Here is a 16826-nt window from a genome sequence, read left to right as displayed (position 1 = left end):
ACGCGGGAAGATCGCGGGAAGATCGAGAAGAGGCGTCGTTCTAACTCTCGTTGTAATCAGAGCAGTGGTAACCACTCAAAGTCCTCAAGAGATAGGAAACGACAGCAGTGTGGGACCTTATTGCGGGAAATTATACCACCTACAGGATGAGACGTTCATGTGTACAGTGATATCAAGACTAAATGATCTTTTGGAGGACGTAAAGCAACACACCCCACATGACAGTAGTCTTCCTCTCACCTTCACGCCCCCCCAAACACAAAAAGCAGAAGAGGACCATAACACCTCTCAGTACCAGCCATCGTAGACACCCTTTTTCAGGCCGGGTGGGTCATAAAGCTGAGGTCATGAGATCCAACTACAGAGTGGACAGCTTGAACAAGATTTTAAGAGCTAAGTCCCCAGAGTCTAATGCGGGAGGAGCAGGCAGGGGTACGAAGAGGAGGATAGATGCTTTAGGTAAGAACAAAGTATATTTACTTTTGCCATCTCCTCTATATTCACAAAACACAGCCAATCATCCATTCCAATCCTATGTGACATGGCACAGTTCATTTCACTCCAATAGAAACTGATATAAAAGAGACCATTAGTCTTCTCATTGTGCTTATTGCTGTGGATAGGTGTTAACTATTGTTGTTGTATTGTATCATATCAAAAGTTGTTTTCATCCAAGGCACCACCGCCAGGTGAATGTTGGAAGCTTGGAGCTGTAAAGAGGTGCTAAGTAAAACAACCTTTTGAATCCATTGCATGTGATTGATGTAGTTATAAAAAGTATATCATAAGCTGTCATTACAGTCTAAATATCTAACAGCAAAAGGAGGAGAGGAGATGAGGAGAACAGAGGAGAGGAGACAGCAAAAGGAGGAGAGTATGAGGAGAGGAGAACAGGAGAGGAGAGGATACAGCAAAAGGAGGAGAGTATGAGGAGAGGAGAACAGGAGAGGAGACAGCAAAAGGAGGATAGTCTGAGGAGAAGATGAGGAGAGGAGAACAGAGGAAACAGGGAAAGCAGAGTAAAGAGCAGAGTTGAAAGAGAAGTTGAAAGCAGAGCAAACAGTAGCAGGAGAAGTAGAGCAAATGTAAAAGTAACTTTGAAAAGTATCAGCAAGAAGATCAGAGTTGCATAATGTATTTTGTTTTATTCGTTACTGTTATATTAATGTTGTATGTTCATTTTTGTACATAGGATAATAAAGATGATCTTAACCTTGAACTCGATTCATGACCTCATTTCATTATTAAAACCTTAATATCAAATTACATACTGGATTCAAATTAGGATCTCCAAATGTGTTGATGTAAAGTTTGTGATAAACTGAAGGATAAAGTGTTCCTTTATGTGTTGAGAAAATTCCCCTCCCTCTTAAGCCAAGTAAGGTGTTTAAAAAGCCTCTTGGATCAGCTGGAAAATGCCTCATCACAAAGCTGAAAACGGCTGTTTCACTTTACTTTTGAAAGATACGACAGAGACAAAGCTACACATATATGATGATATTATATAATATGATGCATTGCTGCAGATTAAACTACCCAAAGGGATATAAAAGAGGTAAACACATCTACAGCAGTAACATGCAACATACATTTTATTGCACCAGGAGCTACCTTGGGACTTTTACTGCAACAACGTTGACTTGCCTGTGAATACAAAATAAACCATAGTGTTGCTGATCTACAGTGTTGTCATTCTTCTTTCAACAGCAAGACCGCTAACAAGTATTTACATACTTAATATAGTTTAGTTTCTCGCCATCCCAAACGTAAACATTCAGCCACGTGACTGCGCTTCCGAGCCGCTCCGATTACAACCGAGCCGCTCCGATTACAACGAGAGTTAGAACGAGAACGTGACGTCATATTTACATTAGACGGATCCTTTCTAGCCATAACCATATAATTGGCTACGGATGTTTTCCTGTTCAAACTAATGCCTTTGTGAAGCGAGCAACATTAGGGGAGTCTCACAAAACCCAAACGAATGCAGAGTTCAAAACATGAAAGGGTTAGATACAAATTGCAAACACTTTTAAATACATATGGTTGATTTATATTACATTGATACAAATCAATAAATATTTATGTGTGGATCTATAATATTCATGACATTTATTTCTATATGTGGATTATTTTTTAATTTGTATAAAACGATAATTATTTGTGCATTGAAAGATATTTTGTGGATAGAGACATTTAAACAGGGTCTATGCAGGAATTCTGAAGTCAAATGTAAGACCTTTTAAGACCTTTTTTAAGACCCTTTCCATACATTTTAAGACCTCATCGCCACTTGGAGTTTTAACCGGTTACATTGACGACACACTTTACCTCACATTTACTATATACAGTATTGATTGTCCTTCCTCCCTATCTTCCAACCATTTGGACGCAGACTTGCATTTCCCCATGACGATGTTGTTTAACAACCGGCATAAACGGACCTTCGCGTGCTATCAAGCAGTGAGCGCGCGATGTCCTGTTCAGAGGACGTCAAATCCAACGGGATGCAATAAATAAACTACACAGAATCACACTACAAACCTACGCAATGATTACATTCAGGCACACTGTAGAATACAACCTCTTTGGACAATTTATATACTTAATGAAAACAAGCAACAAAATGTAATACCTTGGAAAATGCCGTTTAATACTTTTTAATAGTCTTAGTTTTCCCTAAATTGATTTATCAACTTTTAATACTTTTTAAGACCCTGCGGGCACCCTGTTAAATGTATATTCATACACCTCTGTTTCCCCCCCACAGCTTGACTTACTGGTGGAGCCTGGTTTGGTACAGCCTGGTGTCTTTGAAGTGGATGGTGTCGGCGTTGCAGCTGAACTTCACATAGTCACAAACTGCGCTGATACGTAATTCCAACTCCAACTGGGACCCCTCCACTACAGAGCAGCAGGGCTCAGGATCTGTCTTTTTCACCTGCGGGCAATAATATGGATGTTTTCTCAACTATGAATGTGAACGTTCTCTTCAACATCTCTTTTACAATCAGCATATTGACCTTATTCTTCCCAGTCTGCTGGGGAGATGCTGAAGCCGGCCTGGAAGAACTCAGCCACTGCACCGTCCTCTGTCGGTCGTCCCAGTCAGCAACCTGCTCTAGCGGCTGCTGGAACTCCACCTGACTAACCTTGCATCTCATTGGCTGGCTGGTCAGAGTCACTGGCTGATTGGAGCAAAAGGTTACCACCACTTCCTTAGAACAACCAGCATGCAGGTGTCCAACCTGTAAGAAGAAGCGGATTGATTTTGATCATGTGCAGCGAGGTGTTATCTTAAATCGAATGCAACGTTATCACTGGTACTATCAAAGTTGTCGGATGAAGTATAACAGATTTGCTGATGACATAGACCTCGTAGCCAGATCCAGGGGGGATGTAGCACAGTACCAAATGTATGGAGACAGCATGGACATTATTAGTATGTATATATGGAGATTGGATATTGTTCCTCACGCAACTAGTTACACTTAACAAGAACGGCTCCGTAGCCAAGAGCGTCATGCATGGTGCAGTTGAAGTAAAAAAAAGTGCAGGAAGGACAATAAAAGAATGGCGGACAGACATAAAGAGGTACACGGGGAAAGCCGTTGTGGAATGAATGAGATTGGCGGAAGATCGGGATGTTTCCCCTCCTGTGGATTTAAACCGACTCCTGTACACAGCTGGATTCCTTCCTTCAATGCTTTACCTGTGGTGAAAAGCAGATGTGCGATCCTGCAGGAGGCCACTCGAACCTCACTGCCTGGCTGCTGCTGTGGTTGCTCATGGTGAAGCTCTCTTGGTAGGGACTATCTACATGGCAGTCACCAAAATGCATAATAGCTGTGGGAGAGAAATAGACTTGGTAAAAACATTTGGGATAAGGAACTACACTGAACAAAAATATAAATGCAACACTTTTGTTTTTGCTCCCATTTTTCATGAGATGAACTCAAAGATCTAAAACATTTTCTACATACACAAAATAACCATTTCTCTCAAATATTGTTCACAAATCTGAAAAAAATCTGTGATAGTGAGCACTACTCCTTTGCCGAGATAATCCATCCCACCTCACAGGTGTGGCATATCAAGATGCTGATTAGACAGCATGATTATTGCACAGGTGTGCCTTAGACTGGCCACAATAAAAGGCCACTCTGAAACGTGCAGTTTTGCTTTATTGGGGGGGTCTGGGGGGGTCCGAAAATCCTAGGGTTAAACCCTAACCCTAACATGTCACCCATTGAGCATGTTTGGGATGCTCTGGATCGGCGTGTATGATAGCGTGTTCCAGTTCCTGCCAATATCCAGCAACTTCGCACAGCCTCAGGGTCTGGGGGGGTCCGAAAACCAGTCAGTATCTGGTGTGACCACCATTTGCCTCACGCAGTGCAACACATCTCCTTTGCATAGAGTTGATCAGGTTGTTGATTGTGGCCTGTGGAATGTTTGTCCACTCCTCTTCAATGGCTGTGCGAAGTTGCTGGATATTGGCATGAACTGAAACACGCTGTCGTATACGCCGATCCAGAGCATCCCAAACATGCTCAATGGGTGACATGTTAGGGTTAGGGTTTTCGGACCCCCCCAGAGCCCCCCAATAAAGCAAAACTGCACGTTTCAGAGTGGCCTTTTATTGTGGCCAGCCTAAGGCACACCTGTGCAATAATCATGCTGTCTAATCAGCATCTTGATATGCCACACCTGTGAGGAGGGATGGATTATCTCGTCAAAGGAGAAGTGCTCACTATCACAGATCTTTTCAGATTTGTGAACAATATTTGAGAGAAATGGTTATTTTGTGTATATAGAACATGTTTTAGATCTTTGAGTTCATCTCATGAAAAATGGGAGCAAAAACAAAAGTGTTGCATTTATATTTTTGTTCAGTGTAGCTTCAATGCTAATACATCACTTTTTCTCTCATCCTCCTTTCTTCTCTTACCTCCCTCATCATCTGCCTCTATTTCCTGCGATGACCTGCTGATGTTGTCAAGAGAGATGATTTCCTGGTAAGCTTCTCCAGTTATTTGTATTGTGGTATTGCTGTACTTGTTGTCCTCCACATGCAGTGACATCTTGGCCTTGACGATTAGGGGCTTGTCGGAGCAGAAGCCGACTTCAAACTCTGCCTGCTCTCTAACATTAAGCCTCAGGGTGACTCTGTGCACCAGCTGATGCTCTGTGGAGGGGAAAGAAGTGTCACCAGTGAGAAATATTGAAATGACCGCCTGTAGCATAGGAGAGAAGTCTACATGTACTGTATGTAGAGCTCAGAAAACACGAGTTTTAGCGCAAGAACAAAAGTACCGATGTACTGTATATTATCAGGAGGAACACATGGAGTCATATGTACGTTTATTTTTATCTTTTTATAATGATTGTAAACCGAATTATTACAACACTTACAGTACTTGTTTTCAGTAGTTTTATTATCAAATGTAATGTTGATGTTTTGTACACCTGCTGCAGTGTTGTTGGAGAATTATTAATGAATTAACATCAAAATGTGACAAACGACACATTGCACCAAACCTCATTGCTTAGGGTTGGCGTGACCCTGTTTGTCAATGCAATGCACACAACAATGTTTTAAAATCATGAACACATACAAAACGGTGGCTTCCTTTAGAGCAATGTCTTAGTATAATTAATGTACTATATATTATTGTTAGCACTTACAAGGAAGACACATTTGTGTAATAGAAAAATGATACCTCTGGTTGTGCTAAAGTGTTTTTGATGCAACTGCAACTGTTGAATGCAATGCCAAACAGGGGAATACTCTTGGTGAATCCAATCAAAATGCTATGTCAGTGGACTGAAGAAGGACATACTGTAGCAAGACATACAGTAGGTATTAATAGATCTAAATATCCCCTAATGCAGTGGTTCCCAACCTGAGGGGCGCGTCCCCCTTGGGGGGACGCCAAAGACCGCAGATGATTTGAGGCCAAATATCATATTTAGACTTTTTTTTTTTTTTACATATAATTTGTAAGGCAATACATGATTGTCACTAAAAGCCTTGTCTCTACATTACAATACAATATAAAAAATAATTGGCTAATTAATTTTAATAAAAATTCAAGTTAGTATTAAAGGCATAAAAAGACAGAAATGTATAATTCTTTCTTTAATATAAATGTTTCTTCTGCCCATAAAGTGTCCAAACCGGGCTTGTCTGGATAAGCGCATTTTTAAAAACATAGTCATTGTCCATGCCGGTTTCAGTTGGATTATTTGTCACAGTTGCTCCAATCAGATTGGTCTCTTCCATTTTGTAGATTATTTACGATTTTTTAATCCACATAAACACATCGGCAAAATCCGGCTTACTTTGAGCATGTGTTTGAAACAGTTTCATCCCTTTGTGAATTGTTTCCACTTCCGCGCCGTCCTTTAATTTCTTCATACAGCGGGAATCCAAATAAATTAATCCTGAGTCCAATAACCATCAAAGTCACTCCAATAGTGCTCCTTAATTACGCTTTCATCGTCCTTTAACAAAATACTTCATTGCGCGCACCCCCCCCCCCCCCCCCCCCACCCTTGTGTGTGTGGGGGGGCGCAACTTCCAACAGGAGTCATTTGGGGGGGCTCTTGGGAAAAAAGGTTGGGAACCCCTGTCCTAGTGAAAAAGTGTTGCTTGTTTGTTGGTGATAAAGCTTATACTGCTGGCTCGTGGTTGTTTTGAACCAGCCTTTAATTATGCTGCTGTAAACTTATACTGTCGGGGTACCTACCCTTTTCAGCTTTTATTTTTCACATCTCATCTCCTAATTCTCTTTCTCTTGTCTTTATGAACTCATGTCCTCTCTATGGCTTGGCACCACGTCCCATAAATATATGTTACTTACTCAGCATCTGCCGTCATTCGATACTGGGTGATATAAATAGAATTTAAATAGAGTGGTTGTTTGTTGTACTGGACAATTGTATGCATTATTATTAATAAAATGTGGTGGGAGTATATATAAAATGTATTCAATATAATGCTTAATTTTAAAACGAGACATTAGTGTTAATTTCGTTGACTAAAACTATGACGAAATATGTTCGTCAACGACCTTTTTTTCCATGACTAAAACGAGACGATGACAAGAAGGCACCGACGGCAGTAAACAATAACTGTAATTAAATCAACATGCAATAATATCGTTGGTGAAAAGTGACGAGACGAAAATGTAGTTTACTAAATAACAACTATGCCAAAATCTCTTTACTTTTGTTGACGAAAAATTATCAAAGATAACGTAACATCCCCCCCCCCCTAATAATGGATTATGACGGAAATGTTACGATCCTGTCGGTCAAAATGACTGACAACGAAAAAGTCTAAGGCCACCACTGCTCGGGAGAAAGAAACAATGTTATATTTGGGCCCATTTTCGCTACAATGAGGCGGAGAAAAAAAGGAATGCATTGTTTTATCAGAAGGGAAGCAATGTGGTCATAACACAGCTGGTAAAAACACCACAAACCTGACCAGATACTTTCTGCAAAGCTGCATTCTTAATCATTCAACCTGTGTTTTTCATCAAATAAGGACAAGATATAATCTTATTGTGAAATAAGTTTGACTAAAATGACAAATTTTTGGTTTTGGCTAGACTTGTTTGACTGAAATGTTCTATAATCTGATGACTAAAAAAGACTCAACAGTTTTCATTGACAATAAGTAGACTAAAATAATTAGTTTTCTTTGACTAAAATAAGACTAAAATGCTCAGACTTTTAGTCGACTAAAGCTTGACTAAATAAAAACAGGATGAAGGTGAATAAATATGACTAAAACTAAAAAGGAAATTTAACACAGGACTAAGACTAAAACTAAATGAAAAAATAGCTGACGAAATTAACACCACTAGACATTGAGTGTATTGTAAAAATAAGGCCTAGAGATCAGCCAGAAATATAGAGGCCTTATAGGGAAAAAACAGACCCTGGGTTTCTATAAATAATCAAATCAGGAGACAGTTGGTCCATCTATGGGAACCTCTTTAGGTTTCAGAAATAACCGGAGTAGTGAACTGAGTGTCTGTGGAGTCAGCAAATAAGGCAATGCAATACTGAACGCGACACCATTAGAAGGTGCTAGCAAAAGCTATTTTGAGGGGAAATTGGGGAGGGAATTCCCTCCCCCAAAATTCCAACCAATGGGACATGAGTTTGTAGAGTATAAGAGTGCATTACAACGACAGACTGGTTCCATTGCACAGCGCTCTGGATTTCTTTTGAAGACTCGGCTCATAAGTGTTTGAGTTAAAGTGCTTGTGAGGTGGTCATGATTTTCTCAACTGGCTCGGTGCAATACATTTTCCTTCAACAGTGTCTGTTGTGCACATTTATGACTGTTAGAGGAGTTTTACACATTAGGGTTGTACCTGACTTGGTAGTGCCTTCAATCTGTGAGGAGTAGATGGCGCTGCAAGTGTTGCCAGGAGCAGCTTTGAGGGTGAACACTCCATGTTTATCCAGCATGTCAATCTGTACCTACACAACACACAGAGCAACAAAGCACCTTTAGTGACGAAAATCCGCCCTTATGTCATGATTGAATCTATAATAAAATAAAAGGAATAGGCCTTTTCCCACCTGTGCAGGAACATTTCCGTCATTGAGCAGCACCAGGGGCCGGGTATGTCGCCGCCCTGCTGATACTCGTGTGAACTGCAGCCTCGGGCTCCCTCTGCTAGTCCTTAGAACCGGACGCACCACACACACACTGGGCATATTGCCCTCTCCCATTAGGTCAAACTCCAGCACCTTGCTCTTGAATGTAGGTGTCATTCTGGATCCAAAAGAGAAAAGAAATGGGTGGGCAAATTTCCAGATTTCTTAGTGGATGTTTCAGACCATACTTAACATCTGAGATTTAACAGCTTGATTAGTATCGTGTTATTAAATAGTGTTTAAATATAATGGTAACAAGTACATTATGACTATGTACTGTAGCATTTACAAGCCCCTAGGAAGTAGGGCGGTGTTAAAGCAACTATTTCAAGTGGCCGAATGTTAATACTACAACTTCAGTGTCAGTTTGTGATGCCATTTCACCCCCAAAAATATGTTTTACCATTGACTTAAATTGGAAAAATCTCTACATTCAGAGGTGATATTCAAACAACTATACAGGAAACAAATAGACCATATAGTCATAAAAGACATATCATTTACATACTCTCTTTTCAAGACCGGGAAATGTGTCAAATTCTATACTTTCCAGACTACGTATAATGTAGGAAGCCTGGCTGTGGTCAGCAATGCAATTCTAACAGCATAGAGGCACCGTTCTTTACTATTTGACAGCTTTTTGTATATTATTATTTGTTTGTCTGTCTGTTTTTCCTTTGTGGGTCATTTAGTAGCTCGGTTTGTAGCAATATTTCAAATGTTGCTTTTTTAAATTGTCTTTCACCGTGAATTTTAGAATTATTACTTTTGATGACCTCTGATGTAACAACTGTATGCTATTGCAAAACCCAATAAACAAAGTTGAATAAAAAACAAATAGCAAAGAGAAGAAGCATACACAGTTGTAACTCATGTACCTGCTGGTTACATCCATCGTGGCCTCGAACACAGCACTGTAGAGCTGCATGGCCTGAGGTGTGAAGGTGACCACGGCAAACACGTGGGACTGTTCAGGAATGGTCAGTGTCGTAGCAGACAAATCAAAAACATCCGCTCCACGAGACGGCTGTGAGGAAATACAACATATGTTTGACATGCTAACAACCATCTTCCACAATCATGTAAACTGCATTTATCCACAATGCCTTACCTTAGCGCCAACATATTTGATGGCCAAGCTGAGCGCACAGGGCACCTTGCTGTTGTTGGTGAGTTTGAAGCGGGCCTTGGCAGTGCGCCCGACCAGGGCTTTGTTGAAAACAAACTTGTTCTCGTCCTGGACGTAAATTCCTTCAGCATTGCAGAACTGCTCTGAGGAGAGCTGACTGCTGTTGTTACACAGATGGTGCTCCTCAAAGATGGAAGCCATGTCCAACGATATACCTGGGAAACAAACACAAAAGGACAAAAGAGAGTCAGATTAGTCAAAGGAAAAGCACTTGGTGAAGATGATAAAGCACTTGTATCCATAATATAGCACTTTTTCCTTTTGTACATTCTTAATACTATGTTTACGGAGCTCTCACCTGGCTTGCAGACCTCAGCCAGCAGTTTGTAAGGAATGCCATCAGGGTGGTCTAAGGGGTCACGGTCACTGATGTCAATAAGCAAATCCTGGTTCCAGCTGCCAAGCTGATCAGAAACACATTCCACTGTCACCACCTGCTGAGACCCTGGATTCAAGCTGCCATTACAGGGGGACACAGAGAACACCCCAATGGTGAGGCGATTCTAGAGGGACACAAAATCAGGGAGGTACAGATCAGAGTACTGGGAGAACACTGACATAATCGATTGAATGGATGGAAGGTGTCAGCTTTGTCATACGTTTCTGTTGCTCTGCTATTTGAACATGAAAATTGCATAAAAGAACATAACCAGTTGTATTATATTCTGAATAAACATTGCTAACCTGAACCTCCAAACCGTTGTTAGCATCAGAGCACTCTTTTTTTTTGTATTTATCTATCATAGAATTTGTATTATTTTGACAGGTTAGATTAAAAGCGGCCCAATAACTAATGTGTTAGACAAGTTAGAGTGCTACTGTAAAACATGTTTCCCTACTCCTATATAAGAAGTAGACATAGTCAATAGTCATGTCATCTGTTGATGGGGACTGCAGCACAATGAAACACTGAATAAGCTAAGTATAACAAATGACATGCTGTAATGAAGAAGACTTGAAACTAGCAGTTGAGACAATAAGCCCATGTTTACAAGTTTCCTAAAGTAATACATGAAGTGAGAAGTAGTGTAACTTTCTGATAGACTTTATATAAAACCATACTTATTTTGCAGTTCACTAGAAAGAAGGCAGGTTTGAAACCATTACACATTAGCTTCACTTTTCAGAACCCGAGTTTGACATCTGGTTTTACTTTAGCAAATGTGTAAAGAACAGCAAAGAAGCTAACACTATGTGTGATCAATCAATACAACATATAATTATGACTGTTCATGGTTTTGTTTTGTTTGTTTGATTCATTTCAAAATGCATGGCCAGTCTAGATAGGAATAGGGTCAAGTGATAAAATAAGCTTTTTTGTGAAATTTGCTGTACATATAGTATATATAATATATCTTGAGAAAAAAAATCCCAAATATGTAGGAAAGATGGTAAGTACTTTTCCATGAGCCACATTTAGAAATAAATAAAGAGGACAGTCCAACAAAACAAAACCTGCATAAATAAACAGGCACTTTCATTCTTATCATTTACTTGTGATTTCTCACCTGTGTAATACTCAAGTCTCTCTGAATGGACTCACGTCTCACTTTGCTAGTGGCACCAGTGGCTCTCTCTGATTGGCTCTTCTTACCGGGACCCCTGAGATAAGTACACAGGGACACAAACCATCATTTATTTTGAACATCATTCAACACATTCTGTCATCCTTCCTTCTCAGTGGGTGAATAGGCAACTTTGAATGTGTTTCACCTCCACAACTTTGGACTTCATAGCACATTTCCTCCGGTCAAGGCAATAGAACATTTGCATGGATTGGCAACACAATAATGCTTCAATTAAACTTTTGTACATTTGTAAGGTGTATTACACTCCAATATCAGATTTGTCACAAACAGATGGTTCCATTTGTTCGTACCTCATCAATAAACACTGAGCACCTGCACTGAGCTACTACTTTTACAATTGGGTTACTTTGAAATGTGGCATTTGAGAGCACATCTTCAGAAAATACAGTTCCATTCCAATTGAGTTTTTCTGAAATAGTGTTAACCCTTGCGCCTCTGTGTACATGTTTCTGTGTTCGTTGTCTCGTCCTACCCTTGCTTTCCCGGTGAGGTGGCGTCTGTGATCAAGTGGCATACACTGTAACGGGTCTCAAAGGTTCCGTTGTTCTCAATGGTGAAGCTCTCACTTTTCTTGTAGCCGTAGACCAGAGGACCAAAGTTGATGTCACAGGCAGGTGTGATCTTGTACCTAAAAACCCACAGTCATTAATAATGTGTGTTTTGGCTTATAAAATAATCACGCTTGCAGACACAATGTACTGTAGGGCAACAAATGTACTAACTGACATCAAAACTGATATCATATTGGGGCCTTTTATTTAGAAAAGATTATTACACAGCGATAAACTTTCAAAATAAAAGTTGTACACTTACAACAAGAACATCTGAATTTCTCTTCCTAACTGACATTGTTCGAAGTGCTATAAGAAGACATTGCATATCTCTAAATATTTACAGTAAACATGTTTGAGCTTGTGTTTGTATGCAGTCACAAGTGTTCCCATACATTTGTGACTTTAATCTTTCCTTCTTTTCATTAGAAATTCTCACATATTTTCCTCGCAAATTATTATAAATCGTATGCCTTGATAATTTCAGTTAATACTTAAGTTTGTTCTTATACATTTGTTAGTTTTAGTTTTATAAAAGTCACCTTTTTAATAAAACATAATATCAGAATAATTTGTTCTATTCAATGCAGTCTTTTGTCTGACTTGCTTATAACAATACTAAGAACAATTCATTACTAATAAATACAGCTCTGGAAAAAATAAAGAGACCACTGAAGCATTATCAGCTGGTTTTAATATGTATAGGTATGTGTTTGAGTACAATTATTTTATTATATAAACTACTGACAACATTTCTCTGTGTTGGAATTCAACAGACACTAGAATGGAATGGCTGCCATACAGGCAGAGATTCAGATTCAAGAACAAATTGGAGTGGTCTCTAAAATTAAATCCTGAGATGTATTACTCAAAACAGAATGAATAAAGCCTTTACCTGGAGAAGACCGACTTGACTGAAATGTTGATGGTTAGTGTGGCGACGACTTCTCCATTCCCAATGTTGGGTTCAATCAACTGGAGAAGAAGAAACCCAAATCTGAGCATGAGTGAGAGACAGGAAATTGGGCACAACCCTTTTGTCTTGTACTAAAATTGTAAGGCTGTGTTCCCAAGAAAGCTATGTTACAAGATCATACTTCAATGTGTAAAGTTAACGTTCCACATCTGTAATCGTTAAGACTTCTTATTAAAGCTCTGACCTGGCAGAGCAGGATAGGCCGCTCTATCATTGAGATTTCTGTATTGGCTTTACAGAGGATCTGCACTGTGGTGGGCTTCTCGTGGGGCATTAGAGTACCACTCCAAGGGGACAACGTGAAAATGGATTCCAGGTTTGGCTGGGGTGGGTCAGTCTGCTGAAGTGTTAACCTTGTGGAAAAAGAAGAATGCAAATAAGCAACTTTACTAGTTTCATGGTGAGATGAAATGTAGTAATCTGAAACTGGGACTGATCATACACATTTAAGTTGCACATTATACTGACTTGTAGGCTGTTTCATATTTCCCTTGGTTTTTCAACCTGAGAGACATTTTGCCCTCTTCAAAAACTTTGATGGTTCCAAAGTCAAGACAGCCATCTGCTACAGAAACAAAAGCAGTAGTATAGTTTTACAAATAATTTATATTACATTATACTTTAAAAGGATTGACTAAACCATAAAAGTGGGTAATGTACAGTAGATGCATTCTGTAACATGTTTAAAATTGTTTAAATGGTAAGGAGTCCGCTTGTTCTTGTTCGTTTACATTGAAATGAAAACAATGTATTGAGCTGTGATGTACTTAATAGTTTTAATCTAGGATCCTGAGATCGACTGCTTTTGTCTTCAAGCCTCATATCTGGGGATTTGCAGTATCTTCAAAATGTTGAGGAAACATCACTTTCAGTCTTTTGATTATACCTCCCCATTTATTGAGTTTCTTTGACATTATGAGTGAGGTGAGTCTTGCCGGCTTTAGTAAAGTGTGTGTCTTAGCATGTGCATGCGCATGGAAGCAAGCTATCCTAAACAAACACTGCGGAGGTAAGCATCATTGCCATTTTGTGTCATATTATTGTATAGATATTGTTTGTTCTGCTATCTTTATACCCTAAACCCTAATGTATCATATCAAGAAACACATATTAAGTTTGACCTGTACATGAAATGTTTGTAAGTTATTCCAGTTTGTACCAGGTATGATTTCCAGAGCGACATCGTAGGCTTCAGCTGTGACCTGTATGTTTTCTGTTTGCATGACGCCTAAAATCTTCTCCACATCTGATACCTGAAACAAAACAGACAGAGCATCTTTGACATTTGAAGGGGCTTTCCTAAATTGCAAATTGAGTGTAGTTTAATTCCATACTGTATTACAAAATTAAGACTACCTCCAAACGTAGGATCTTCTTTATGTGGAGTGGCTTTTTGGCCCTGAAGTGCAAGCTCAGGAGGAAAGAGGAGTTAGCTGAGATGACGCCTTGATCCTGTGGCAAACTGAACTCATCTCCCAACTCGTCCACACCCTGCAGCTTCCAAGACACCGGAGGGCCGTCTTATTATGCAGCGTCACACTACAGCTGTTACGCCTTGAGAGAAGGGTGGAAGAAGGTTGGTTGACAGAAAGAAAAGGGACAGAGGGATAAACATGTTAGTTTAAGAATTATGCTGTGTCCCGATTTATGACCATTTATGAAGTGCATACATTTTTAATGTATAGTATCATTGACTAAAAATAAAAAATAAAAAAATAAAACTATAGCTAGCTAGCTGTCAACGAACTTCCACAGGAAGAGCGCCGGCCATTGAAGCACATTTCCGTAGTGACCAAACGGTGGTACTACACTTACGTTCTAGTCCGTGATGTCATTTGGGCCCAAAAATATATATTGGAAAAGGGTTGTTTATTGTAGTTAAACAAACAACCCAGTACGAACACTTGTATAGCCCTTATTTGGTTTAAAAGTTGTAAAATTAGCTAAAAGCCAAATTCAGAGCTCCTTCTCTCTCCATTCATTAGACTGAGCCAAGAGTGTGATCTTGGAGGCGGGGCTCATTTGCACATGCTCTATGGGCCCAGATACGGGTACTTTTTTTAAATCAACAATTGCTCCCTTTTGGTTTCATGCGCCACTGAGAATCTCTTATAGGACTGAAGGTGTTAAAAATAGGAGTCGGGGACCCTATCGGAAAAGAGAAAAACGAAGAATAGGGCAAGATAATTGTGTAAAGAGCAAAGGATCATATAAATGATATATTACAATTTTGCACATGGTTTAGGTGTCCGGGACCCTAAGAAGTGTTCAAAAATACATAGGAGTTGGGGACCCTACCGAAGTGTTAAAAATAGGAGTCTGGAAAAGAGAAAAACGAAGAATAGGGCAAGAAATTAGTGTAAAGAGCAACGGATCATATTTTAAACTGCACTGTATGATTCATGTACTTTTTCTTTTTTACTGTTTACTGTATTTTATTATCTTTGCTTTTTAATGACTGTTTTTAAATGCCATTTTCTGAATGTCTTTCATTTTTGTAAAGCACTTTGAATTGCCTTGTGTTGAAAGGTGCTATATAAATAAACTTGCCATGCCATGCCTTGCCTTGAAGGGGACCAATCCTTATGTAGTTTCCATTTCTCTTTTACATTCATGCTCAAAGTGCATTATGCCATATTGCATACTGGGAGGCAATCATGCACAGAATAGCCAATGTATGTACAGAAGTATGCGTTTTGATCTTGTTTTAGTTAATGTGTTGACTTTATCTTTCTGCTTCTATCTTTGGACTGGTATCACATGTACTTTCTGAAAAATACTAAAATCAAGCTATTTTAGAAGAACACTGTGGAATCCATCCCTGAATTCTATATTGTGTTACCTGTGCAGCATAGTCCTGTGACAGTGCAAATGCTTGCTTTCCAGCTCCAGCTCTGGCCGCACGCCCCAGCAGGAGATGTTGATGATGACAGGCTCTGGATTGTCTTTGATTTGGCAAATTATACTCTCTTTCATTTGTCCAATGTTTGTTGGGTAGGCCCACACTGTCAATTCCTAGCACGAAAAAAGTAACATTTCCACAGGAACATTTCATTAATTAACAACAAAATACTCTCAATCTGACTCCTTGTGCTTTCTTTGGTAACACATTATCACTCAGGTAAGAACTGTGTGGTACCTCTTTCTGGTCAGGTTTGAGAGTCATTGTCGGGGGGTGCAGCAGATATGTGGCAGCCTGGGTGTCATGCTGGAAACTGAACTGGACCTCAGCCTCTAGGCCTGAAGTGTTTTGAATCACTAGTCTCTCTGTGTTCTCGGGGTACCTACTTTCCTTGTATCTACACAAACAGAGACACATTTCAATTTGTTAGCATCAATTCAAAGACGGATTCAAACACTAAGCCATTCACTACCACTCACCTGTCTCTGGTCTTTCCACAGAGTAACGGTCCAAACTCAAAGCACCCAGGTTTGATTGCGTAAGTCTTTTCGAGCCCCTTTTCCATTTGTGATACCTTCTTACTGAAAGCAAAAAGAGTCCTGGGGAAAGCACAGACGATAACTGTGAGTTCTTGCAGTCAACAATAACTTGAGTTTTTTTAACTGTATTGTAATTTATTACATCAAAGAAGTAACATTTTTCGGGTAGGTTTTCTGTTTTTCTTTTTTCCTGAAAAACTACTGGTCCTATGTTCATGTACCCTGTGTGAGGATCCACAGTACTGCCTCCCTGTTTTCCCTGCGTGTCTGTCTCTCTGTGGGTGTGTGTGTCTGTCTCTCTGGCTGGGCGTTGCTGACCTACTTTTGGATTACCGCCTCTACACCTCTCCAGCTGCTGCTCATTTCACTGATTGCCACAACTCACCTGCACCTGTATA

At 39.7% G+C, this 16826-nt stretch overlaps 1 protein-coding gene across 1 annotated transcript in view; it reads right to left on the bottom strand.

Annotated features, from left to right (window-relative positions):
- The window catches only part of LOC307038788 (hydrocephalus-inducing protein homolog), a gene marked incomplete at its 5' end in the record, with an annotated part of 52885 nt that extends 36431 nt beyond the window's left edge, over positions 1 to 16454 (bottom strand). Inside the window, 18 exons of the mRNA XM_079680465.1 lie at positions 2781 to 2941; positions 3024 to 3248; positions 3713 to 3846; positions 4952 to 5188; positions 8394 to 8502; positions 8605 to 8800; positions 9561 to 9709; positions 9794 to 10026; positions 10170 to 10374; positions 11380 to 11473; positions 11933 to 12088; positions 12907 to 12986; positions 13172 to 13340; positions 13456 to 13552; positions 14147 to 14240; positions 14344 to 14484; positions 16127 to 16286; positions 16369 to 16454. Coding sequence (XP_079536591.1) covers positions 2781 to 2941; positions 3024 to 3248; positions 3713 to 3846; positions 4952 to 5188; positions 8394 to 8502; positions 8605 to 8800; positions 9561 to 9709; positions 9794 to 10026; positions 10170 to 10374; positions 11380 to 11473; positions 11933 to 12088; positions 12907 to 12986; positions 13172 to 13340; positions 13456 to 13552; positions 14147 to 14240; positions 14344 to 14484; positions 16127 to 16286; positions 16369 to 16454 — 2726 coding nt within the window. The remainder of the gene's footprint in view (positions 1 to 2780; positions 2942 to 3023; positions 3249 to 3712; positions 3847 to 4951; positions 5189 to 8393; positions 8503 to 8604; positions 8801 to 9560; positions 9710 to 9793; positions 10027 to 10169; positions 10375 to 11379; positions 11474 to 11932; positions 12089 to 12906; positions 12987 to 13171; positions 13341 to 13455; positions 13553 to 14146; positions 14241 to 14343; positions 14485 to 16126; positions 16287 to 16368) is intronic.
- Positions 16455 to 16826: the final 372 nt, after the last annotated feature.

The sequence above is a fragment of the Notothenia rossii genome (assembly GCF_949606895.1).
Source record: "Notothenia rossii genome assembly, chromosome: 5".
NCBI classification, from domain to species: Eukaryota; Metazoa; Chordata; class Actinopteri; order Perciformes; family Nototheniidae; genus Notothenia; species Notothenia rossii.
This window is presented reverse-complemented; position numbering and strand designations above follow the sequence as displayed.